Below are 26,393 nucleotides of genomic sequence, written 5' to 3' on the forward strand. Positions count from 1 at the left end.
CAACGAGGATCTCCCTAGGGAGACGTTCGGGAGGCAAGATGCCTGAACCACCTAAGCTGGCTCCTTTCCAAGTAAAGAAGCAGCGCGTCTACTCCGCGTCTCCCTCTCATGACTGAACTTCTCACCCTATCTCTAAAGGGAGATGCCAGCCACCCGTCTGAGACAACTCATTTCGGCCGCTTGTATCCGCAACTTTATTCTTTCGGTCATGACCCACACGGAATGAAGATTGTTCAGACCCAGAGATCTCATGCAAATCCATCGGTTTCCTGCTGTAAACCATGGCCTCAGATTTGGAGATGCCGATACTCACCCCAGCCGCTGTACACTCGACTGTGAAGGTCTCGGACCGATGAATTGTGACAACGCGTCTGTCTCTCTCTCTGTGTGTGTGTGTATACAGTATATATGAAGTTATTTTTTTTAATAAAGAATTCATTAGTTAGTCACCATACGTAAATATGCCCCAAAAATGCTAATTTGCACTACCATATTGTGGTAACAGAAAGATGATGGCAGGTATAAAGCATATTATCACATTTTGTTTATTATGACAAATACCAAAAACAATTGTGCACCCATGTTTGTGCTATAGTGAAGGAAAGAAGGATAATAGCCTGGTTTAACTACATTACTTACAGTAGTGAGAATGGAAGGGAAGGGGTGTGTGTGTTTGTGTGTATCAGTCTGTGTTACCAGGTCTAATCTCTTTTCCAAGAACAGATTGAAAGAGTCTTATGAAATAGGAAAGGATGAACAGACAGAAAGTGACAGAGCTTAAAAATAAATAATGAAACAGGGCTATAGTGCAAGAAAGTGAGAGAGCTTTAGGCATAGTTTATTTGAATCTCTGCCAGTATAGCCTAGATCAAATCGGACTATTTCTCCTTGTTCTTATGTTCCCACTTCGACTAATATGCCAGTGCACGTACCCAGGAAGAGACATTGACGACGATCAATAAAGACAAAAGACTGTATTCATTCTGTAACATCTTATTAAATAGTTTTAGGAACAATATAACATTTTGTTGCTACTATAAGTATACACAATGCCTGGTCCAGAATTATTTGCACACTGTACTCAATTCAATATACATTTATGTAGTTTTTACATCTGTTAAAAGTTTCTCCACATTTTTATTTGATTTTGTTTTGATACTGTGTTAACATGAACAGAAAGCAATGTTAGAAAAATACAATATGAAACATTCTAGCAAACTAAGGTGCTCCACCAACTACAGATTGGAAGTAGAAACAAAATGCATTTACCGTTTCTTTTAAAATAAGTAACAAAATGGTGTGCCTTGCAGCATGATTTCAGATTAAAATTTGTGATTTCTTACAAACATTAGTCTGTAAAACATGAAAATGATGTATAAAAAACAAACAAAAAAAACATTGAAATTTGAAAACACTTTAATAGATAAAAGTATTAATCTTCAGGTAGTGTCCCCTTCAAAATAACAGAAAGGGATTTATTTCTTTGTGTAATACACTTTTTGGCCACCTTCTTAATACCCATCTTTATAGCTTTGCAGAGCACAGGCTGAAGAGGAGAATCTGTCACCGTCAAAGCAATGTTATGTAGTTTCAATTATTTAAGGAACATAATGTAAACTACTGCTTGCATCTCCTGAAAGATAATGTGCCACAAGGTGAAAGATTATGTGATAATGTGATAATGTGATAATAATGTGATAATGCTGAAAGATAATGTGCCACAAATTGAAGGTGTAGAGTTAAGCTACAATCTGGAAATTATTTTAACGATTAAAACATTTTAATAAATCTGTATAGTAAAGTTCAATTTACAGTAACTGGCACATTGGTAGTGGGAGGTGGTCTCCCTACTCTTCCATTGATAAATGTAGAGTCTTGTAGACCATAGTGTCAGGTAGGACACCTATTGGTTGACTGACAAAGTTACAAAGTTATTTCAAGCAGAAGGCGCACATGATTGGACACTAGATGGGCGCCATCTTCATTGTAGTTTGGAGATCATTGCTTCTCTCCCGTCAGTTGAGGTAGTAAAGCTTCAAATTTAAAGTAAAACTATGTTGAGCCACTGATATAGAACATCAGTCTTCAGTAACTCAATTTCATTCAGCCTGCCAGCAAAACCAAGAGGCTCTCAAAAAGAAGGCCAACCAGTGATATAAGCTTGATTTATACTTAGTTGCACACTGAAAATAATGATACAAGATCACAACACGTCACAATGTGACGCATGGTAGGCTTGTAGATCTGCTATGTTTGGCGCACAAACAAGTATAAATTAACCCTTACATCGCCTCCAGAAACCTCAACATCAACATTTTCAATAGCAGGAAACGAATTAAAATAAAAAATAAAACACATACAATAAACAAGGTAAGATTACAGCAATGTCTGCACTGAAGCAGTGGGATGGGGAGGCGGGTAGAGATGGAGGTTAGTGAGGAAGCATGTATTGGGGCCAAAAAAATTATAATATCCGTTTGTTAGATGATGTCACAGAAATGGATGAAGGAATGTAGGAACTCCTACCAAACACGGTAGCAAATTTATAGTCCATTGTACACTATGTACAGCCACCTCGTTCGTCAGAAATCAAATAGTTTTGTCAAGTTTTGCAGTTGAAAATCAGTTATTTTTGGTGAGTGACGTGGCTATAGTGTAAACTAGGCTTAAACGCCCTCTGGCCCTGTTCCATGTTGTCCTGACCCAAGAGGAGACGGCATGGGCTATGAACACACAGGAACACTTCCTCATCACGTACAGTGTGGCAATTAACACCCCCGCTGTACCAATCACTCCTCATTAACACTGCTTCTACGGTATAATATGCACCCGGTCAGGAATCCTGATAACAGATTGGAATATCATCTCATCAGAACGATGAGCATTGCAGATGATGTAGTTGCTGTTTTTTTCTCAGAATCATTAAGGCCCAAGAAATAGTATCAAACCACAAATTGATTTGATGACGTTCACTAAACCGTAACATTACATATGGAAATATGGTAACTACTGTCCTTGATACGCTCTGGCATACTATTTACCACAAATATAAAAACAGTACTTAGGATACCTGTATAAATGTCTTGACACTGGAATCTCACTAAAACGGTCCAGTTCAAAAGTGTTTCATAAAAATAAAAATAAAAAATCTGCCGATATATGGAATGAACTGTAAGCATCAAACACTGTTAGATGCTATCTTCAGAAGAATGTGTATGCCCCCCTGCAGACTGAGGTCAAGTTACAGTAGCCTACTTGCTAGCCACTTATCTCTTATAGCCATGATATGTAGCTCCAATGCAGGGCAGAACTCTCACGGCATCTTTTACAGGGCAGCACAAGTTAACTCTAAACATCTGATAAATATCCACTGTATTGTTGTACAAGAGGCACATTAATGTGCTTCAAATAATCTTCATTCAGCAAAAACGTTCTCATAAATAAATAAATAATTCTACCAAAAAGATAAAAGTCTTGAAGATTTCAAATGAACCTGGGCAATGTCATGACATTTGCCGTCAACCTATTTGTTTTTTCTTTTTGGTGTAACAGTGATCAAGAGCAAACACAAATTAAGCACAAAAAACAGCACAATAACAGAAGAGAAAGAAAACAGCCTTTAGCATTTTGGTTTCGCAAAGATCTCAGTTTGACGGATTATATTCTAAATTCTTTAGCAGTTGTTGACCTAATGTTTATTTTTAAACTAAAGGCTATAATTTGAAATGTTCCACTTCTCAGCAGAGGCAACACAACTTGGGACAAATCTCAACCCGGGGTCTGGGGTAAGGACCCGGGGTCTGGGGTAAGGACAGACACTCACAGCCAGAGACCCAAGGCTTTCTAACCTGCCAAATGACGCTAGACCAGGCCCAAGATGGCAGGAGGCATGGATAGTAGTAACAATTATTAATAGTAAAAGCGCCACACAGACGAACTGCAGATTTGAGGGGCACAAGGCCAAGTGGTGAGGATTAAGATGCCAGAGAACAGGAGAAATGGATGGGAGGGATTGTCAACACTTAAACATTACTATGACATCAGAAACAATCATCATACTGATAATCCATAGTTATAATCAGGAGATGCAAGACAATACATTGTACAGTCTGTGAGCCATATATATATATATATATATATATATATATATATATATATAACACCATCACTACTTTTACGAACAGGTTTAAATACCCCCTCCTAATCCGACCCAAGCTAGAATGTCGATATATTTAACCTTACACCACTGTCTTACACCACATCCATGCAGCCATATAATTTAGTGTTCACGAGGGCATTAGAGCACTTTCTCTCAGATAGTATTAAAGAGCCTTAAGGATTACAGTGCAGTCAATCATGTTACATGTCCTGTAGAGCAGAGCAGAAGTGAACTTGTAATCGTTAATTCAGAGAGCGGAGCGGACGTTATGGACTACAGAACCGTGGGGCAGTCACATGTAGACAGGACGTTATGGACTACAGAACCGTGGGGCAGTCACATGTAGACAGGATAGATATTGTCTAACCTGTCTGAGGTGGTAACTGTCAAAAAGCTAAAAAAAATGCTTTTGCAGGGTCACTTGTTTGTGCACTGGATAGTGGGTACCAATCTCCCATTCCAAGCAGTAATAATGATATCATAACACGCCTAAGGCATTGCACTGGCCATTCCAAACCTGTTAAAACTAACATTATGCATGTGCCTACATAATATTATAGAGGTCCTTGCCTACACAAAAAGGTTAAGGTTATCAGTGAAATACAAAGGTTACCTAAACTCTACAAAAGGTTTGCAGTAATTGCACATTTAGGGTTGAAAAACAAGGGCCTTTTGCTACATGCTGAAGCGACGTAGATACTTCTAATGCCCATTTAAGCATTGAATGTGAGGGAATGTGTCCACGAGAGGGGTTTGGTGGTATTAGTGGATCAATGGGATCGTGCATAAGATAATGCAAGGGACTGTGGCCAGAAAAAAGAATGAAAGTCCATTTTCATTCTTTCATTTCATTTTCAAATCGATATTGTAACCATTACTAACACTCTTCCTGGTTTAGAAAACAAGGGGCTGGAGCAGACCACTCCGCTCTGCTTGCAGGTATTTCCTCTCCTAGAGAAGGAACATAATGGTATTTTTGTATTTTAACACGTCTGCGAATTTTGCCAAAGGCCAAATGGAGTGAGCAGTGGAGTGACATTCTGGGGTACCAGCTACTGGGACCGAGGCTAATGGGCCCCTTCCGCAAACTTTAAAAGACAATTGTAGTCAATCTTAATGGAATATGAAGAATCTGACTTCAGAGATAATGTGATTATGTGATAATGTGATAATGTGATAATGTGATGAGATTTGTGAGATTTGTGATAATGTGATAATGTGATAATGTGATAATGTGATGAGATTTGTGAGTTTTGGACAAAATATGTGTTTTGAAGAAGAACACACATTAAAACACATTAGCGTTGTAAGGCTTCATAGCACTCGTTATAAATGTTTATAATGATGCATAACAACTTATAACAAGTTTTATGAAGTATTATAAGTGCTGGTCATAATGCATTATAAGGCATTATAAGATGACCAGCACATTGTAAGTACAGTACCATACTTAGTGAGTTATATATTACTGTATAAGAGGCTTTATAACAGACTAAGTACTGTATGGTAGTTTGACGAGCATATAATGCATTATGACCAGCACTTATAATACTTCATAAACCCTGTTATATAAGGTATGCATCATTGTAAATGTTTGTAACGGTTCAAGAGTTATAGGCCAAAACGTGAATGGCCCTGTTATAGCACCACCAATATCAAAAATTTGGGTCAGAGGTTCTTCCATAATCTCCTGGGAGTGTGCGTGCAAAGCTTCATGCTGATCAGTCCAACAGTGCCGGAGATTAGCTGTTCAGAGACAGACAGACAGACGGACAAACTCACAGGAGCAAAAATATAATCCCTCGCCTTGGGCCACTTTGGCCTGCTGGCAGGGATAACAATCACATTTTGCATTGCATTAGCATGACCAAGCCAGTTTACGACGTGCATTATGGCTAGAGCCTAACCGATATCGGTTTGGCTCATATATCAGACTGTTTACCTTTTGACAACATCGGTATTGGCAATTATAGTACGTGGCCGATGCGTCTGTCACTTTCAACCTGGCTATTTTGGGGTAAAATTCAACAATTTTCAAAAATTGCTGAACTACAGTACAAGTACACGATGTGACATGATGCGTTGTGAGCTTACAGATTGGCTTTGTTTTTGATAGGGCTTAAAATATAAAATTAAGTTCAGTTCATGCGTTTGTTAATATTTACTTGCTTGGTCATTGTAGAATTAAAGTTAAACGTTATTTTAATTTTGTCTTATATTTATTTGGTCCCCAGGACTCCCCACTCCTTTGGGGTATTTCGTTTGTCACTGTACTTGCAGTGTACATACGTAGAATCTGTGCTCTGCCTTTACCCGTCCTAACTATTAGGTCTTAGGAGCAGTTGGCGCTACTAATACAGTGCAAGGGGAGCAGTTAGGGGTCAAGTGTCTTGCTCAGAGACACATTGACTAGGCATTCCCATTCCCTCTCTATTAATTCAGCTATGCATTGAAGTTTGTATACTTATATTAAAAAAAGAAATCTATCAAAAAGTGTAGCTGTAAGTGTAGGGACTGTTATTGTCTGCATGTGTGAGCACAATTCTGATGTGGTTATAAAAACAGTGAGCAATTCAATTTAGCATAATCCCAAACTTGCATTGTCAAATCTCCTTTTTACAGGAGATTATACTTCCTAACAACCACCTTGGGCAGTACGGGTTCTTTGTAAAGGGCTTAGTCACTGGCTGTACGATTAGAACTGATTCTACAAAATGTTACAGTCATCGCATTGAGCCTTTTAGCATCATCTGCTCATGTGTATTAAGGGACAATGTGCAAGCAAATATAAGCACAACCCAGACATGGAGAGCTCTATGAATTCTTGCACACAGTCACACACACGCGCAAACACACACCTGACCAAGATCTGACCTTGTGAGTTAATGATGGCATAATTTAAAGCATGCTGTGGATTGCCATAGCATGCTCATGACAGCATGGATAGAAATGACAAAGGCAGACTGAACGGAGGCTAAATCTTGACAAACACATGATCGGGGGGTTGGCACATCATATTGCTTCCATAGAATCCACAAAAAACGTTCATTCCTATACACTCCTTCCCAACTCCGACCTACTTCTCTTCTGTACTACTCTGTTTGCTCCCCAGCCTCCTGACTGTCTATTATACCCCGCTCTCTCCCTCTGTTCCTATTCCACCGTCCCCTTTCCCCGTTTCTGCATGTCCCATCCGTCTGGCACAGGCCCCCCGTAGTGCCCCCCACTGGTAGCCTGTGAAGGTGGGGCTGATGGGGATGTACTGGAAGACTCTGTGTCTACGGATAAAGTCCATGCCGAACGGCAAGTCGTAGGATTTCAGCCCCTCCAGCTCGGCACGACTGAGCCCGCCGGCGCCGCGATTCAGCTTCCCGATGCCGCGCTCTTCTGGAGTACCTGTGAAGGGCGGGTTGAGGGCCAAGGGGAGCATTAGCTATGATGGCACGGCGGTTTGAGCTGTAACGCTTGAAAGCCACCAGGCACGCAAGCATAAGCGCAAAGAGTCCATGCACGAACACTGTTTTTCTTGCGCTCCATGTTATAAATGAATGCAGCTGTTCTTACTGCCCTGCACAGGCGCTCCAATCGCGCATATAAAGATTATATTTCCGCTCGGGCAGAAAAATACGTTTCTCTGTGCACATGCTCATTGCAAATGCACTGACCAAACATCCTGCTGTGGGCAGGTTTGGCAAGAACAGTCGCACTCAAATCTGCTGCGCACAATAAAGCGCATGAGCGAATTTTGTTTGGTGGGTTGGGTACTTGGGTTGAGTTCCCAGAGCAATAGAGCTAAAAAGTTAATGCCCACTTTTAGAACAGCTCCGTTTCTGCAAGTGAATTTCCCATTAATTTACTCTGATGTTTCAGAAAATCCTAATTAAAAGTTAGTTAATGAATTCAATTGTTAAAGATGCATTTCCAACAACATTCATGAATTTAACCTTTATCATTATAATAATGTATTAATATATTTTAGTTGCTCTGTAATGATTGTCACCCTTCCTCAACTAAAAAAAAAGAAATAACAGAATGCCTTCCCTGTGTATATTGATGACGAACAATCTGAGATTATGAATTCACAAAATGTGAAATATCACAGAAGAAAAATAAATATTCACAAAATCTGAAAGATTTGAGAATTTACTTCCTTGGCCTATTGGTAGTGTGCACAAGAAAGTTGGTGCTGATTGTATCAGTGGTTTAGCCACGAACAGACACAGACAGACAGACAGCTCAACCCTAGGAGTTAAGGTCCCCATGCACACAACGGACAGCTCAACCCTAGGAGTTAAGGTCCCCATGCACACAACAGACAGCTCAACCCTAGGAGTTAAGGTCCCCATGCACACAACGCGCGTTTTTCGGATTTTTAGCGGCGTTTCTCCATCGGTTTTCCGAAAAACGCGTCCAGTGTGCAACCACCTTTATACTGTGAAAATACTTTGTAAAAGGAAATCATGGTTGCTCTAGCAATCATGAGCAATCATCACCTAGAGGATCATGTTTGATTTTCTGTTTTTCTCATCCATCTTGTCCATATGTTGCAGTGTTTTGAGGCTGTACCCTCAATATTGTATGTGGATCCAGAAAAGGCTTATTAATTATTATGCATGCACTTTTCCAATGCACTGTAGTATTATATTTGCATTTAACTAGATTCTTAATAATTGCATGCAATGATGACTCATGGCAGTGAAGAGCAGACTGAAAGACTTACCCGGGATGGTGTTGTCCAGAACGAATGCAACAGAGCCACCAACGAACATGGCAGTGGTCATCAGCACGTTCAGCACCTGGTCTATCTCAACGATACCTGAGAGATTGGATGAAGGAGTTAGCCATTAGCAGTAGATTGAAAGCTCTTGTGTACCGTTAACTACTTAATCCATACTGTATGTTGTTGACTAGGGTTCCCCGCCAGGGCTCTATATGAGGTCCCCTATTCAATCTACACAAAATCTCTTCATCGGAAGTAGCCAATCTACGATACATGCTCACTATGTGTGGTGAGCTTAAGTTGTAGATCTGCCATTTTCGACAAATGTTCGCCTATTACGACATGACCAGAAAAGGAATGTTAGGGTTCATGTGGTTAAGAGCAGACATTTTTATTCAGATTGACGTGCTCGACTCCACTCACCGGTGACCAGCGGATTCACTTTGAGGTAGCTTGGCAGCACAAGGCCAAAGAAGATGGAAAAGCCAAGGACGAAGAGATTCCGAGATGAGTTGAGGTCCACGAACTGTAGGTTGGACAGCCCCACAGCCGTGATCATGCCGAACAAGGTACAGAACAGTGCACCTAGGATGGGGTCGGGCAGAGAGGCAAACAGTGCACTGAATTTCCCCACGAGCCCAAGCAGCAGCATCATGGCCGCCCCATACTGGATCACGCGTCTGCTGCCCACCTGGAAAAGCCAATCAGAGACCAACAGGAGGTTGTCAGGGAAACAGGGGAATGGGGAGGCAGTGATAATTATGAGGCGAGTTGGGTGTGTTGTAAATGTGTTGTACAATGCATTACCTTTGTGATTCCCAGCACGCCGATATTAGGACTGGAAGAGGTGGAACCGTTTCCTGTCCCAAACAGGCCGTCCAGTACACAGGAGATGCCCTCCATAAATATGCCCCTAGGGAAAGATAAATAAATAAAGATCTTTAAATGGTCTTAAAACCAGTGTTGGGAAGGTTCACTTTCTACATGAACTAGTTCAGTTCACACATTTAAAAATGAACTAGTTCAGTTCATCATTAAACATTTGGAACTAAAGTTCATGGTTCTAAAAATTAACTAGTTTATTTTTATTCTTTTATTTTTTTTACCAATTCGTTGCTGCGAGCTATTGTCTAAATGATTGCCACATAGCCATATAGAACCATATTATTCCTATTGTCCGTCCAAACCTTTAAAAAAATCACTTTGGGATTAATAAAAAATAAATAAACTTTTACAATATGTTTTGCAATGTGAAATGCCACCGTAATCCTTTTCCACTTTGCTTCTGTCTTTATATGGAAAAATGTGAAAACGAAGCCCCAACTTGTGAAACTCATATGCTTTTATTTTGAAGGCAAAGGTTTCTGAACGTATCACTGACTCTCACTCACAGCCTGCATATTTCCGCATGATGAAAATAGCTGATCCACAAGCTCACAACGTGTCAAGGACGCGACGCGTTGTGAGCTTGTGGATCAGCTATATTCAGCATGCAACACGTTGTACGATGATTCCAAGAATACATCAGGCTTCACTGTGGTGTGGGAGGGAAATGTGTTTTGTTGGCCGAGGCGATTTATGTAAAGACAGTGGTCCTCGATGCAAAAATAACAAGCGGTGGCACCGTGGCACATTATGTTTAATCAAACAACAAGTTTAAGCCCGTGTTTTTGGGGTAGGGACATGTTCTGTATCCGACTGTCTGCGTGCATCAGCGGCAGCGTGAGAATCATCCTCCAGTTGTGAGTTGCGCGCTCCCATACAGTAAGCGCGCTTCAGAGAAGTACACGGCAGAGATTGATTCATTTGTGGCGGACTTGGTGGGTTTTCTACTACATATTATCTGACACTCTTGAACGAAGTGAACTGTGATAGAGCGACGTTCACACACGCCAGAAATTAACAAGTTCTCAATAACGTTCATCAAGCAGAAATACGGTACGTTCAGTTCACCCAAAATATGAACAGGTTTGTTGAACGTGTTCAGGGACAACACTGCTTAAAACTCAAGTTAAGGAATACGGCAAGGACAAAGGAGAGATCAAATGTACACTTACCTATTGATTGCATGGATCGGGGGTGGAGGGGCACAGGAGAGACGTGCACAGGCATAATAATCTCCAATAGACTCAATGATGCTCGCAACCACCGCACTCATCATGCCAATCACCCCTGCAGCTGTAACCGTTGGGACACCCCACTGAACTGTACAGATAAAGAGACAGAATCTGCTTAAAAAAATACAAAAAATAAAATAAAAATAACCTAACTCAGGGGTCCCGACCTACAGGTTGAGAACCACTGGGCCACAGGAGGTGTGAACACACCAGCACGGCCACTCTGTGATTTCTATGTGATGTGTTGTGATGTTTCGTGTGTGTGTGTGTGTGTGTGTGTGTGTGACTTGTATATATATCTCATTTAAATAACAGCAGGCGTGGCGCAGGTAATGGCAGCTGATTGGTTTAACTAATGTAACCCAAAACCAGTGGTGTAAAGTAACTAAATACTGTACTTTAGCACTTTACTGGAGTATTTCCAATTTTCAGAACTTATAACACTTACCCTAGCTTTAAAAGACAAATCAAAGATACACATCTCTATGATATGACTGATTATAAAATGTAAGTTAAATATATTTTTTTTAGTAAAACATGGCAGGTGTGCACAAGACATTTGGCAAGAAATGTGCTCGATCACATGCATGAAATATCTGGCCTGACAAGGAACAAGGAAGCAGATGGAGTTTAACCTAAATGCAATCTTGTACATCAATGAATACATGTTGATGTATGCTGAAAGATTTATAAATAAGAATAAATAATGTTAAGTGTGCCACTTTCTTTTCACATCTGTAGTGGCAAATCAAGGCATTAAATGCCAGGGCCAAATGTTTGTTCCATGTCAGCCTAGCCGCAATTTGCAACTCTAGATTTTTTTACAATGGGATGAATCTAGAGTTGCAATACCCTCCATTGACTCCCCACTCATCATTTTGCGTTTGTGATCTGCTGGTCTCAAACGACGTTAAACTCACCAACATTGCAGCTGTAGTCCAAGCTTGAATTTTTCTCTTTCGATCTGCAAAGCTTGTTTTTCATAAAAATCCCCCGTAGACATGTTATGAGCTACTTTCTGTCCAAAATATTCCACAAGTGATATTCCGAGCCGCCATTTTGCAATTCTGCGACGGGCCGTAAAACAAGACGTGAGGGGGAGAGCTTGTTTAATAGAATCTTACCTGCGCAGGTAAGACACCCAAAGAAGAAGCCGACGCAGCGCGACGCCCCGTCACGCACGGCCTTCTATTAAACAAGCGCTCTCCCACACGTCTTGTTTTACGGCAGGTTGAAAAAATACAAAATGGCGGCTCGGAATATCACTTGTGGAATATTTTGGACAGAAAGTAGCTCATAACATGTCTACGGGGGATTTTTATGAAAAACAAGCTTTGCAGATCGAAAGAGAAAAAATCAAGCTTGGACTACAGCTGCAATGTTGGTGAGTTTAACGTCGTTTGAGACCAGCAGATCACAAACGCAAAATGATGAGTGGGGAGTCAATGGAGGGTATTGCAACTCTAGATTCATCCCATTGTAAAAAAATCTAGAGTTGCAAATTGCGGCTAATGTCAGCCCTGACCCTAGTTCCAAAGCTAAATTGAGGGACATGAGATACATGCAATGTCAAACACTGACATTATTTTGCTTGCAGGCTCATGACTTGACACACACCAAAATAGTCAGATGCGTAGACATAAGAGGATGGAGATGAGACATAACACCACCCACACACCCTGACAGACTTACAGGGATAAGGGACCCTGAACCATGGTGCAGCTGCTAAGATGCCCTGGCGTGCGTCCGTGCGGGCGTAGTAACCGTATTTATCCTTCTCTGGTGGGAAGATGTTCGTCACAGTGAAAATGAAACACAAACCCCATGCAACCAGGATAGCCATGATGATCTGGAAGAGAGAAATAAGACATGGTTGTTTGCACATGTGGCTAAAAATGAATATTTGTACCGTTTTCATTCTCGCTACGCTAGGTTTGTTGTGTTCTCGTTGAGAGCCACTGCTTTAATTGCAGACAAGGGGTGTAACACCAGTTGTAGGGGCTATCGCTGATGAGACGCCAAGTGTTTTTTCAACAGGATACCTTTTCAGAACACATAACCAGTGCTTAATTTCAGCCGGAGCTTGGCGGAGCTCAGCTCACTTGAGCTCCCCCACCTGTAGAGGCAGCTCCTGTAGCTGTAGAGGGCGCTCCGCCACCCCAAATGCACATTACAATATACAATACGTCTCTATTATTATTTTAGTTTCATTTTCAAGTCAACTAGGCTTCTTCCTCGTCATAGTTACTTCTATTTCCAGTACGATTCCAAAATAAAATGAATTGAATGATCGCATTGCAACTTTGCAAGTACAAACAAAAAACACTCTTATTTTGAAATGTGTGCCCGTTTTGAGAGGAAATAGGTGGCTATGGAAGTGAGGCTTGACGCCTCACTGTTGACGGTGTCGGATGCGTAAATAAAAACAACTCTCGTCTCGACTTTTGCAATTTGCATCTGTTGTCGTTCGTTGCATATGGAATATGGAACTTTTAGATTAACTCATGCTACTTGGAGTTTAGCCTTGGGGACAGCATGCGTTTTGTTTTCAATACAACATGGACATGGTGAGTTCTTATGAACAGAACTGACTGCATTGCCAAATCTCGCAAAGACACCCGGCTTTACAACATGGCTCGATCAAAATCGAATATCATAACGCTTGCTTTGGTGGGCCCGAAATAAAAAAAAAGACTAGTACAGAATTAAGTAGTAGTAGCATTATTGAGGTGTCATCGGAGAAGGAGGAGGAGGTGGTGGTCGGAGGAGGAGGCGGAGATGGAACTTGGATAAGGACAACAACAACACATGCAGGTATTTAGCATTGCGTACTGTTCTGATGATGGGCCACCCTAACTTAATACTGTAATTTATACAGTATCTAATATAACATTGAGCCGCTGTGCCAACTGAACTGCAAATGCCTACTGTAGTTGTGTGTTGTGAGCCGGCGGGCCCCTGTGTAAACTGCTGCTGCAAATGTTATTGATTGACTGAAATTTTATTCAGTTTGTAGAATGGGTACAGTTCAAACGAAAGTAGCCTACACAGGTCAATACAAAATCTGACTGCTACGAGTATAAAACCAGAAAAAGCTTAAGACTTGTTACTTCAGGGTCCTCCATTTTCAATTAATCAGAACATTTAAAGACAAAAACGTCTATATGCTCTATTGTGTTCTGATGGGTGGGCTGGCCGTTGGTTGTGCTAAAAAAGGCACGCACAATTTTGCGCGTGCATGTGCGTGCACGTGTGCGTGCGTGCACGTGCACGCATGCACGTGCACGCACCCGAGCTCCGGCACCTAATAATTTAGAAATTAAGCACTGGGCATAACCACATGGGCAATGTGACAACCTTGTGTAAATGCAGTGCCTGTTATTTAGTATATCACCAGCAGGGGGCAGAAAAAGACTTAAAGATTTATACAATCCGCAGGTAGCAAATAATCAGGCAGGGGGGTAAATCTAAGCTCCTGGGGGGAATGAAAGACATAATTATAATAGCACCAGAAGCTGAATTATTAAAAAATTAGATGAGAAAACAAGCAGTGCTCAGAAACAAAAAAGAATAGTTTGTGAAGAGGAAGGGAGGGAGCAAGATATACTATACAATATATACATCTGATCTGACTGAAGGCTGAACTTGTGCACTTACAGGGAACATCTTGAACAGCTGGACCCTATAAGAGGTCCATCCTTTTTTTCCATCCTTTTTGGCCTTATAGACTGGAAGGGGCAACTTGACGTCTCTGGCATACTGGGAAAATAGCAGCACCAAAAAAATAGTCCTACAGAGAAGAGAGACATTCAGTCAGTGGCTAAAAAGGAATCACTCAATGCAAACATTTCTCAGGTCAAACTCATTGTTCTTAGACTTTACACTGGCTTAGACTTTACACTGGCTCCCAGTCAATCAAACAATTTATTTCAAAATACCACTGTTGGTTAACCCATTCTGACCTGAGATCAGATTCTAAAAATGTCTTCTACATCCTGACAGTTTTCTGTCGTTCTTCGATTTTTCAAAAATAGCAGACCTACAAGCTCGTAGCGCGCCACCGGGATCTGCTATTTTTCAATAGCTAAAGCATAACATAATGCGAACACCAAAAGGGGTTCCCGCACAAAATGGGTTAAGCACTGACTGGTTTAGGGCCAAAGTACATTTGGTGACTGAGACATTATCTTTCTATATCATGAACCATCGCTCATGTCATCGGGGACAGATCTGCATTGTGAAGACAACTATGCAGCACATATCTGGAATAAAAGGTCTGCTACAACTCAATTATTTTAAACCAAAGCTACAGTAAAACACCTTTCTGTTAGCCACTGCCTTTAACTGACATTTAAAATAATAATAAAAAGCAGGTAATAAATGAGTATTTAAAATGGTGTTTTCAGGTAAGGTGTGTAGTGAGAGAGCAGAAACAATCACTCAGGTTAAAGATGAGGAAACAAAGAATGAGGAACACCTTTGTAATCTAATATAAATCTAAACTTATTTCCCTGGCAGCCATGCATGGATAAACCTGGTTATAACTGTGTCTGTAATACTCATAGCTTTGCAAGAATTCCCTACTATTACTGGGGGGATTTCAGTTTCTTCATCCATAGATCTGACAAAGAGCCCAAGAGGTACCTCAGCCAATCAGTTTAGTTTTACTGCCGGGAAGGGAGAAAATCAGAGGCTATTACGCTGCTCCCCCAGAGGGAGCATGGTGGAGAAGAACACTCCTATTGCATGATTTGTACTTGGTTGCACGAGCAGTCCGCTCAGAAAGCGTTGAATCATGATATGATGCATTGTGACTGTGAGCTTGTAGATCGGCTATTTTCAGCGTGGAAAAATTACTACCAACAATGTATAACAGTTTGACTCCAAAACATCCATGATGACACAGCAGGTTCTACCTCATGGATTTCACAGCTTTTCATGTGACACAAACAACAAAAGTGTTTGGTTGTGCCTCATGATGACATACTCACAGCATAGCGATGCCCCAGTGTTTTCCAGCCCTCTCGCCTGCAGCCTGGAAGCCGGACAGGCCGATGAGGACCACAGTGGGGGTGATGGTCAGGGGTCCAATGTACTTCAGCAGGAGCCCCGGCAGGCCCAGCGCTCCGATGCACACCTCGATCGTAGATGACACAATGATAGCCCCCTGGATCTGTAACGATAGAACAGAGCCACGGAGAGAAGGCACATAAGGATCATATTTTGCACAATTAATTCAGCAAAAAACAAGAATGAACCGCAAACACACACTTGCGGTCGCTTGACGATGACGTGCTATGGGTTTTAAGAGCCCCCGCACTCATCAACCACATGAAAACAGAAAGACACAAGGATGCATACACAGTTGTCATCTCTTTACACCCATGACTGTAACCAAATTGTTGATTATATATTTGTAATAATTTAAGGAGAAGATTGGCCTAAATAGTTACCAGAGCAAATCTTTCAGTTACACTTGATTGGAAATCTGTCAAGCACAATTAAATTCAAGAAAAGCATGGCTCTTTTCCACTCTTTAAATGCTCTGTATTTTTAACCTCTCTGTACATCTTAACCCTCCAGCCCTCTATCTATTAGTGTTCTGTCCCTCAATTCGATTTGGTCCGATTCGGTTACGGTCTCGCACATGCGTCAGAACAGTTACCCGACTGGCTGACACACGCCCACAAGAAAAGGTTAATGTGAGTTAACGTCTCTTGTCACACTTTGCACACACGCCTGCAGCGGTACCAGACAGAAGCCAGACATGTGAGGTTGCTGTGCACGCATGCCCTGTGACCGTGCACACTCATTCAGCTCTGCTTTCCTTTACGATTGCCTTCAGCCGATTTGTTGTCGGGTGGTTTGTTGTTTGTTCCTCAAAATGGACTCGCCTCCTAGACACTAAGGGTCTCTGTCTCTCAGCGTGCCAGGCTAATTAAAAGCTCAATCAATCTCCTGTGTTCAGATGTGAATATGGAGGGAACTGGTGTTGTTTTGCTACTGTCCGTTCACTTTGAATAAAAGTGAGTTAAAGGGAATAAACGTTGTGATTATTACGTCAAAGTCAACAATACCAACACCGGTATTCTATTATCCACATTCTGAGAAAGCGGAAGATTAGTCTGTGTGTGGAACCTGCATTTCCAAAGGGTGAATGAAAAAACATGCCTCTGGTGATAAACTCTCCCCATATTTGCATACTGGGCCCTGATTGAAGTGAAAACCAATCACAATTGAATTCATGAAAAAAAGGTTTATGTTTAATTTTCAGAGGTTACTTTGTAGCGAGACAAAGTGGCAACTAACCATGAGGCTTGGTGTGTTCTGAACTAGGCGTGAACTAGGTGTACAGTGTACACAAAGGTGAAATGGATGTTTCGGATGTTTTGTACCCACACATTTAGTAGAAAGAACTTTATTGCTGATGGTGTGAATTCTGCATTAAACATTCCGTTCTCTCAGTGATTCCTTTCCTTACCTCTCGTATCCTGGGGTGCCAGATGTGCTCTGTGTGCATGAGTTCTGTGCTGTTGAATAGCTGAACCGCTGGTCGCAAGAGAACATTTCAAGATAAGGAGAGAAAAAAGACGATGAGCACAAAAATGTGATTCATGTATTACAATGTTTACTTAAGAGTTACAGATACTGTATGTAACTCTTAACGAACTGGCTGACATGATGGCTCCTTACCGTAAGTTAGCTTTGAGTAACCAGACTAAACCTGCCGAAACCTCTGGGGATTTTTATATTAAATGGGTATAAACAATTTGGAGATAAAAAACTAAATGACTGCATTGCAGAATCATTGTAAAGCCTTTAGGGCGGTAGCAGTGGTCGTAAGTTTGTCAGCGGCTGTTCTCATCGCTGTTTTAGCCCATACATTGAATTTTGATTTCGCCGTAATATTGAATATATAAATAACACATTATGTTTCAGTAGGCGAAGATCTCTGTTCAGCTGTGTGAGACGAGTAGGCACTATGTTGGTGTGAGACAGTTTGTGTGAAAGTGAGACAGAGACAGAGACAGCAAGAGAATAATCATTTACCTGTATCATTACACTTCCATTTGTCTAGAGACAGAATGGCCCTGGCTGGGGCCAGAAAAGCAAAAGCACTGGCCTGGAAGAGCGGCAACCTGGAAACCAGCAAAGAAAACGCTTTATGAGAAATAACACATTACCAGCCCTCATAATCACATGAATACTAGACACGTGGCCTAGTCTGAGAAAAGCTGTAGGATGGAGACATCCTGCTTTAAAACCACTAGGTGTCAGCACTTGTGGGGCATAAATATGAGTGTATACTGCTTAGCATCAGTCCCCGACCCATTTGAATACCATTCACAGTGCATTTTAAAAACACAACCAGATATATAGAGCTAACATCAAAGAAAGTCGGATGAATTGGTACGTATGAATGGAAAAACAAGAGCAACGTAATGAAACATGACGTGGCCAAGCAGTGGAAAGTCACAAGTTGGTATGAACTGAGAAAACAAAACAGGAACATCTTCTGAGAAAAGCGGAAGGAAAACTAGCCAGAATCATATAAAACTAGAAAAAGTGCCCTTCTGGGCACAGGTCTCCACCAGGAGGATAGGACTGTGTGAGATGTTTAGGAGTAATATAAACATGTTTGCCTTTGATGGCAATTGGATGATTTGAGGCATTTTGTTCCAAAAATGTGTTTTGCAAAAATCAACCTGTTGGTGGCGCTATAACAGGCCAATGTGAAAAGGGTGGGATATATTCCTCAGCCCAGTAAGAAAATGTGTGAAAGATTTCACGTAAATTGCATGCTGCGTTCATGATTTGAGGCTTTTGTTCAAAACGGGGCAATCTTGCAAACTGTGAAAGCCAATTATAGCCAATTATGATGGAATATGAAATATCGGACAGATCCGACTTGAGCACATGACCATAGAGATACTGTGTAACGATTTGTGAGATTTTTGGACAGAATCTGGAGGAGTAATATCAAAAAATGTGTTTTACAAAAGTCGGCCTCCTGGTGGCGCTATAAAAGGCAGATGCGGAAAATGCAGGTCAAAGGTTTGTCCTTGGCCTCTAGGGAGTGTGCATGCAACGTTTCACGCAGAGCGGTGCAGTTTTAGGTAAAACATGTGAAAAGCTGCCTCATGGTGGCGCTATAACAGGCCGTTCTGGAAAATGCGGGGCAGAGGTTCATCGTTGGCATCCAGGGAGTGTGTGTGCAAAGTTTGGCATCGACCGGGTTAACGGTGCCGGAGATTAGCTGTACACAGACGGACGGAAGGAAGGACGGACGGACGGACGGACGGACACACACACACACACGGAGTGCAAAACATACTCTCTCCCCATGCCTTCGGCCTGGTGGAGACAATGAAAAACAGTCTGAGAACCCACTGCTGTATGAAGTAAATGGAAGACTCCATACAATATGTAGTATATATATTAGCCGACTAAAACTATGATGAAAAACGTTCGTTGACTAACTATTTTCACAGATGAAAACAAAATAAAAACTAAGCAATAATGACTAAATCTATGGCAAAGCTATTGACAATTAAACTACCGGTAGATGAAAATATTAGGGAGGGACAAGTGGAGAAGATATCCAGTAGAACTAAAAGACAAGCGGAGTGCTGTGCCACCTGTGCACACATTTTGCACATACATGTTCCTGTCCTGGAACACAATGGATGTGTGTGTGTGTGTGTGTGTGTGTCATGACTCATCAGAATCAGAAGAACACACAAGCAGCACGTTTGCCCTCACTCTATTGCATCAGCCCTCACTTCTAAAGACCTTTGAACTCCAGTCATTGCTTACTTATAGCCTATAAGTAAATCGATTAGTTGCGTTAACTGTTGCAGCCCCGACAGTTATAACCGAACTAATCGATGTATAGCGATTACAAAGATTATTTGTTTGCTATTTTTCTGAAAAAGCCGAAACAACAAGCGGACAATGCGTCGCATCGCGATTCAACGTGTTGGAAGCTTGTATATCGCCTATTTCAGCCATTAAAAAAAAAAAAGTGGTTAAACAAATCAGTTTAATATTTTTTTTTATCCATTTGAATTTCTTCACGTCTATTTGTTGATATAAAAAACAAAACGATCCTCTCCAAAATTAAACTCTAAAAGGATCAAATCGATATAATAATCGCACTACACACACACACACCTTTCTTTGACACATCATGGATCTCTTCTGTTCATCCACAATTCCACATGACTCTGACTCATCACTAGTGAATGATAGTTCCCACCACTACTTATTTTCATCTGGGAGATGGCAACAGGTGTGATATATTTCTTTCCGTCCTGTCTGCTTTATTTATTTTTTTATCCATCAATCTCCCTTTTCTGCCCTGGCTCTCGTTGCGCACTGCGTTGCCATGGTGATACTGCTAAATGACGGCGTGACACAGACACTGCTGTCATTAACAAGAACCTGCCACCATGCCACATCGTGCCTCTGTACAATAACCGTTTTTTTGGCGTGTACTATGTGTGTGTGTGTGTGTGTGTGTGTGTGTGTGTGTGTATGCGTGAGTGTGGAAGCACGGAGGTGAAGCGGCAGTGAACGCAGTGAACTTATCGTAGTCAGTTGCTGAGATGTTCTGCAAACTTGTTTTAATCATGTGTGCCGTGTCAGCGTTCTGATCGGTCTACAAACAGGCACTGTGTGTGTGACTGATATTGGGTTTCCAATCATTTTCCAGCTGGATGTTTCCAGGTCATTTTATGTGACCAACCAGTATATTATTATTATTACATAATATTAAATAATAATACAAAATATCAGTTGAAAGGACACCATTTCCTCTGACCAGTAATAGAAAATCCCTTTAGTTTGTTGAGCACAAAATGTAATTAGTTGTTTTCTAGGACCTTTGGGTTATTTAAAAAATGTCTATGATTTCAATGACTGGAAAACCACATAAGAATTTGTCCAGGTTTTCCAGGACGCGTGGGAACCCTGTCAAGGCTGAATCCTGTCTGTTTGGAACAGACAGTAAATAGGACAGTGTTTGTTCCCTCGTTACACTAGGGCTTTAGCCAAGGCCCTCAGACTAGTGTCAAAGAAACAGTGAATGCACTGTGTGTGTGTGTGTGTGTGTGTGTGTGTGTGTGTGTGTGTGTGTGTGTGTGTGTGTGTGTGTGTGTGTACGCATGCGTGTGTGCGTGGCTGTATATTGGTTACAGAAACAAGATGATTCTAATAATTTACCACTGTAATGAAAACAGAAAGATGGCCATAGTGCGATTACAATCTCTGTGTTTGTCTTTGTGTAAGTCATAAGACACAGATGTGAGATATGAGCCGTGGTCAGCCGTGGTCACCTGCCCGTGGTATTTCAACGAGCGATGATGAGATGGATTTGGCCCTGAGGGTTAAGCCAGGTGCCTCAAAGCCAACGCAATACACACTCATCAGATGATGAACACGACCAAATATGAGAGAGAGGGACAACAAAATGCACACTGAAGTGTAAATTGGAAAGTTAAGTGTATTTCAGGACACCAAATAACCTCTTCTAGATTCCCGACAGTACACATTAATAAAGTGTGAGCAAAAAGAAAGAGGAAGGGTGGAGCCAAAGGAAAGGAGATTGGAGGTCAAATGCAGATTGTGCAGCTACTTTGGATTTCATAGAAACAGCCATTTGAGGCAAACTTCTATGTGAACTAAAGCAGTAGTTCTCAAAGTATAGTCCAGGGACCACCGCAAGTCCTTGATGGGGTTTCAGCTAAAAGAAGAACGGTTTAACCCTATTTTATAATTTAATTATTCGAATTCTACAAATCTACAAAACGCGTTTTGATGTGACGCCTTGTGAGCCTGTAGATCTGCAATTTATTTTGAAACATTTTGAAAAAAAATCTTAACAAATCTCTTATGTGGGTCCATGGCACAATATCTTTTCAGATAAGGGTCTGCTGCCAAATACATTTGGCAGCAGAATACATTTGGCAGCATCAATTTGCGGGTCCTCAAAATTAAAATATTGGAGAACAGTGAATGAGGTGAAATTAATAGTAAACTAGGGTAATAACACAGCAACATATAGACTTCGCTTTCTTGATTATGAAGTTGGCCACACTGGGGTCAGTTCTCACTTCAGCTCACATGTGTTGATGACTGTTTTGTTTGTGATGCAGACCTAGGATTGAAGCCTAGCTGATTTTCCCTTGAAACCATACTTAAATGGTAAAAAGGCAACACCCATTAATTTGTGGTGCCCTTGCCACAAGACCACACCCATACTTGAACTCGGCCTCCATTGCAATCTCACCTGTAACCGTTGTGACTGCATATTGCATGGTGGTGATGATGCTACTGCATTGACACAATCTGTCCACAGATAATCAGAGAGTAAAAGCTAGACTACTTCTGTGGTAGTTACCACTACAACAATAGGTGTCTCCAGGAGCACATTTTGCTATGACGACACACACAGACTAGAAGGTGGAAACAATGCCAGCCACAATGTCGCAGCTGGTTACTAACAGACAGTACAGATTACAAACCCAGCCACAGATTGATGTGGGCTGGATAAAAATAATTAATGATTAAATGATTACTGACCCCTGGGTTGATCAGGACACCACAGACACATGACAATGAAACAATGAACGGTGTGTTGTGTGTCCTTAACCACATTATGGTGAAAAATGTGGGAAAGAAATACCCACTTTTCTCCTAAGCAATTGCTGCCACAAATCTTCCTCTCACATATAATGTAGGTTTTGGGTAATTCACTGACACTAGTGTGTATCAAGTTACCGGTCTTTGATGTCAAACCGACAGTAAGCACTCACACAAACCGTTAGATACCGCACGCACGCACACGCACACAGACATGAAGAGGCAGATTGGGAAAGTACACTTTGACAATGACCCTTGTCCTTGAGTGGCATTTAAATGTGAGAGACAAGGAAGAGGAAAAAAGGGAGTAGAGGAATGGAAAGAAAGAGAACAATATGTACAGCCTGAAGAGCTACATCAAGGCAATGACGTTAATGAATAATGATCAATGCAGGACTTGCAGGCAGTGGTGGAAAAAGTACACAAATCTTCTCTTGTGGGGGTCCCTGCCTGGCACAAAACATTTTCAGACAGGGGTCCGTGGTCAAATACATAATTTTGGGGGTCCTTGGCACAAAAAAGTTTGAGAATTACTGATTTGGAAGGCATTTGTAGAATCAGCCTCCTCAGGTTTTAATCAGTCAAGTAAACTATCAATACTGCAATGTAGAAAGTTTTTTTTTTTTTTTAATATTTTTTATCCTACGATTTTGTAACCCATTTTTCACCCCTGTGTCAATTATCTAATGTGATCCTGGGCTCTACACATCCTCCGCCAACCTAGTCCCCATATATGGGGGACATGGGGAGAGCAACGGACTTGAACTCATGCTTCCCTCATGCCCGAGTGTCCAAGTTGCTCCTTTACACCTGACAGGGGGGAGTTTCCTTGGTTGGATGTAGCGCGTGGACCCGGCTGGCCAGGGGGAGGCAGTTTAGAGACCAGGATTACTGCATGTTTTTTGTGAGGGTACCTAAGGGGACACAGGGAGAACATGCAAACTCCACACAGAAAGGCCCTTTCGCCAACCCCGCCTCGGCTATGGGCACTGATGACGCGGAGGAGGAAACACGCCACCAGCACCCACAGCGCCCCGAGCGGGAATCGAACCCAGGACCTTCTAGCTGTGAAGCGACAGCACTACCAACTGTGCCACCGTGCCCCGAAATACTTTGTTTTTTGTCACATTCCTAATGGCTCGTACACACTGCCCGATATTTGCTCCGATTATGCTGTCTGGGAGCATTTTTGGCGCTCGCCGACAAAACCCCCGATCTGACGTCAAATCGGGCTTTGATCGGCGAGGTTTTGCTCGCTGTGTGTGAAAGGAGCTGCGAGAAGATCCAGCGCCGATAAAAGCGCTCGCTGACGCCTCCCCGACCATTTCTGAACATCTAGCACGTTTGATATTTGACTCTGTCGCCGACTGGATATCATACCGTATGAACTGGGTTGCGACTGCGCCCCGATAAGGCCTGTATTACAGCCAATGAGAGCACACTGCTCACAGCACTGCTGTCTATGATTATAACGTCCTGTCTCGCTATAGCGCTATCACAAACATGCCGCCCTGTTAGCCTGGCTATTCCTGTGTGTGTGGCGTGCCATGCACGCACAGAGAGAGAGAGTGCCCTGTGTGGGTCTCGCGCTTGTATCACGGCATCATGCACGTGCATGTCAAAATGAATTGGAATAAAAAAACAAATGATGTAGCCGCTGCCTATATGTAGCCTATCGGGTCTGGATCCATCTTGGTGAACTCTTGCAGTGTGTGATCCCTGGTCGGCGATCAATCGTTTAGTGTGAAAGCCACAAAGATATAATGACAGCCGATTAAAAAAAATGAAAAGACTCCTGCAGTGTGAAATGCGATCTGATGACTCGCCGACAACTTTAAAACTCCTACAGTGTGTAGGGGCCATAAGCCAATAATTTGATGAACAGCAGTGGTTCCCTATGGAGACACAAAGAGGGTCCTTTGTGTCCCCAGGGGCCCATTGTCTCATAATCCGCCTATTACCATTAGTGTCAACCAATATGTGGTGGGGTTTGTAACTTTGTATACATTGCATATACAGTATGTGGTATTTGAAAGTGAGTGAGTGATTTTAAAGTAATTGTGCACACAAGTTTTGAATATTTTCATTAAACTGTGTACATTTGCATTTGACTACTTTTATTTACTTTTACTACAACTACATTTCCACGTCGGTTATTATTTTATTATATTATTATATTGGGATATTTAGCTAATACTGTTTTAAGTACATTTTGAAGGCCGATATTAGCCAATAAAATATATTTGATATACAATTTATCGTGCATCCCTGACCAATTCTCTCAGGGGAAACATGTGTGCATCAATGTGTATTTGAAACTCTTATTCCCCAGAACACGTAAGTGTTCCAGCCACTGTGTAAGCCTCTGTCTGTGTGTCCTGGAAAGTGAGTGTGGCAATCAGGGTTAGATTAAGGTTAGGCATGTAGTGTAGTGAATTAGGGGAATTCATGTAATCCGTGGAGATCACAAAAGGGTCGCCCCGGGCATAGAATTGCAAGGATGGTGTGAGGGTCTACCTGCAGCCCAGCGTGGTCTGGAGAAGAGTGGTGATCCCCACACAGAAGAATATGGTCCCAATGAGCTGACTGGTGGCCCACTGGTCATAGCCCACACACATGGCCTCGGCCAGGAGGAACGGAACAGCAATGGTTCCGCTGAAGCATGTCAGGTAGTGCTGGAGATACACAGGGTTTAGGGTTAACTGTGTATGTATTTACTATCTTTACAGAGGTTTGCAAACTATATATAACCCTACAATACAATACAATACTTTATTGACCTTGATGAGTTCAATACATAGGACCATTGCTTTTTGTGTTATCCTGTTAACGTCATTGTGAAATCGAACCGCTGTACTTTTGTTCCAGGGCTCTATACTAGCTACCAATTATATTCACTGAAGAGATTTGAGCATGTAGATATGCTACTTTCACCCAGTGATTGCACCAAAATAGACACTAGGGTTATTTTGGTAAACACACAAATGTATTCAAAGGCGCAACTGTAATGTAATAATAATATCATCAATAAAGTGCAAATAAAATAAGTAACTGTTGCCCATACGAGGTTGGAAGGAGGATTTACCTGTAGGCCTAAGAACACACACAGGTACCATGGCGGGGTGTCTTCTATCGTGTAGATCATATCCATCTTTCTGGCATCGATACTATCTGTGCTATCCAACGTCTCAGACATTGAGCTCTACAAAGGCAGACACACACACACACACACACACACAGGTTATTTTTCATAGCATATGAACTGCACTGTTCAGACCTATAGCATTACAATTTGATTACAATTTGATTTGGCTTCAAGCGGACATGTCTAAATAAGGCATTAACACCCTCAAGAGATCTTCAGATCTTTACACTTTGCGCACTTTATTTATATTTAAAGTAGCCTGGACACAAATGTGTCCCTGTCCACATTAAGTGAAGTCAACACCATGTCAACAATGTCGTAACATCGTCATCGTAACAACGTCATCGTTGGTCAGTGAATGCCAAGTAGTCCAAAACCTGCTCTCCTCTTCTTCCTTTATTATGACTGAATTCTTTGTAAAGCAGCTTGTAACATGTTTTGTTGAAAGGTGCCATTTAAATAAACATCCCCTTTACAGTTCTGAAATTATATAAGCTAGCATTGTTCTCAATACCTGATTGCCTTCACACTAATGGCAACAAAGGCTACAAAACAACCAAGCATGGCCAACTACATTGCTGCCAAGTCACTGTTGAAGTATTGCTCAAG

General features: G+C 41.7%; 1 protein-coding gene across 2 annotated transcripts in view; it reads right to left on the reverse strand.

Annotated features, from left to right (window-relative positions):
- Nucleotides 1-977: 977 nt before the first annotated feature.
- Nucleotides 978-26,393, reverse strand: part of LOC306934506 (solute carrier family 23 member 2-like) — a 49,307-nt gene continuing 23,891 nt past the window's right edge. For both annotated transcript variants that reach the window (XM_079517097.1, XM_079517096.1), the window contains 12 exons: nt 25,725-25,841; nt 25,157-25,314; nt 18,047-18,135; nt 17,478-17,545; nt 15,988-16,169; nt 14,654-14,786; nt 12,689-12,845; nt 10,937-11,084; nt 9,687-9,792; nt 9,303-9,570; nt 8,880-8,975; nt 978-7,555 (listed from right to left, as the gene is read on the reverse strand). In XM_079517097.1, the coding sequence (XP_079373223.1) occupies nt 7,287-7,555; nt 8,880-8,975; nt 9,303-9,570; nt 9,687-9,792; nt 10,937-11,084; nt 12,689-12,845; nt 14,654-14,786; nt 15,988-16,169; nt 17,478-17,545; nt 18,047-18,135; nt 25,157-25,314; nt 25,725-25,841 (1,791 nt within the window). In that variant the 3' untranslated portion in view covers nt 978-7,286. The remainder of the gene's footprint in view (nt 7,556-8,879; nt 8,976-9,302; nt 9,571-9,686; nt 9,793-10,936; nt 11,085-12,688; nt 12,846-14,653; nt 14,787-15,987; nt 16,170-17,477; nt 17,546-18,046; nt 18,136-25,156; nt 25,315-25,724; nt 25,842-26,393) is intronic.

This window comes from Electrona antarctica (genome assembly GCF_951216825.1).
Source record: "Electrona antarctica genome assembly, chromosome: 12".
NCBI classification, from domain to species: Eukaryota; Metazoa; Chordata; class Actinopteri; order Myctophiformes; family Myctophidae; genus Electrona; species Electrona antarctica.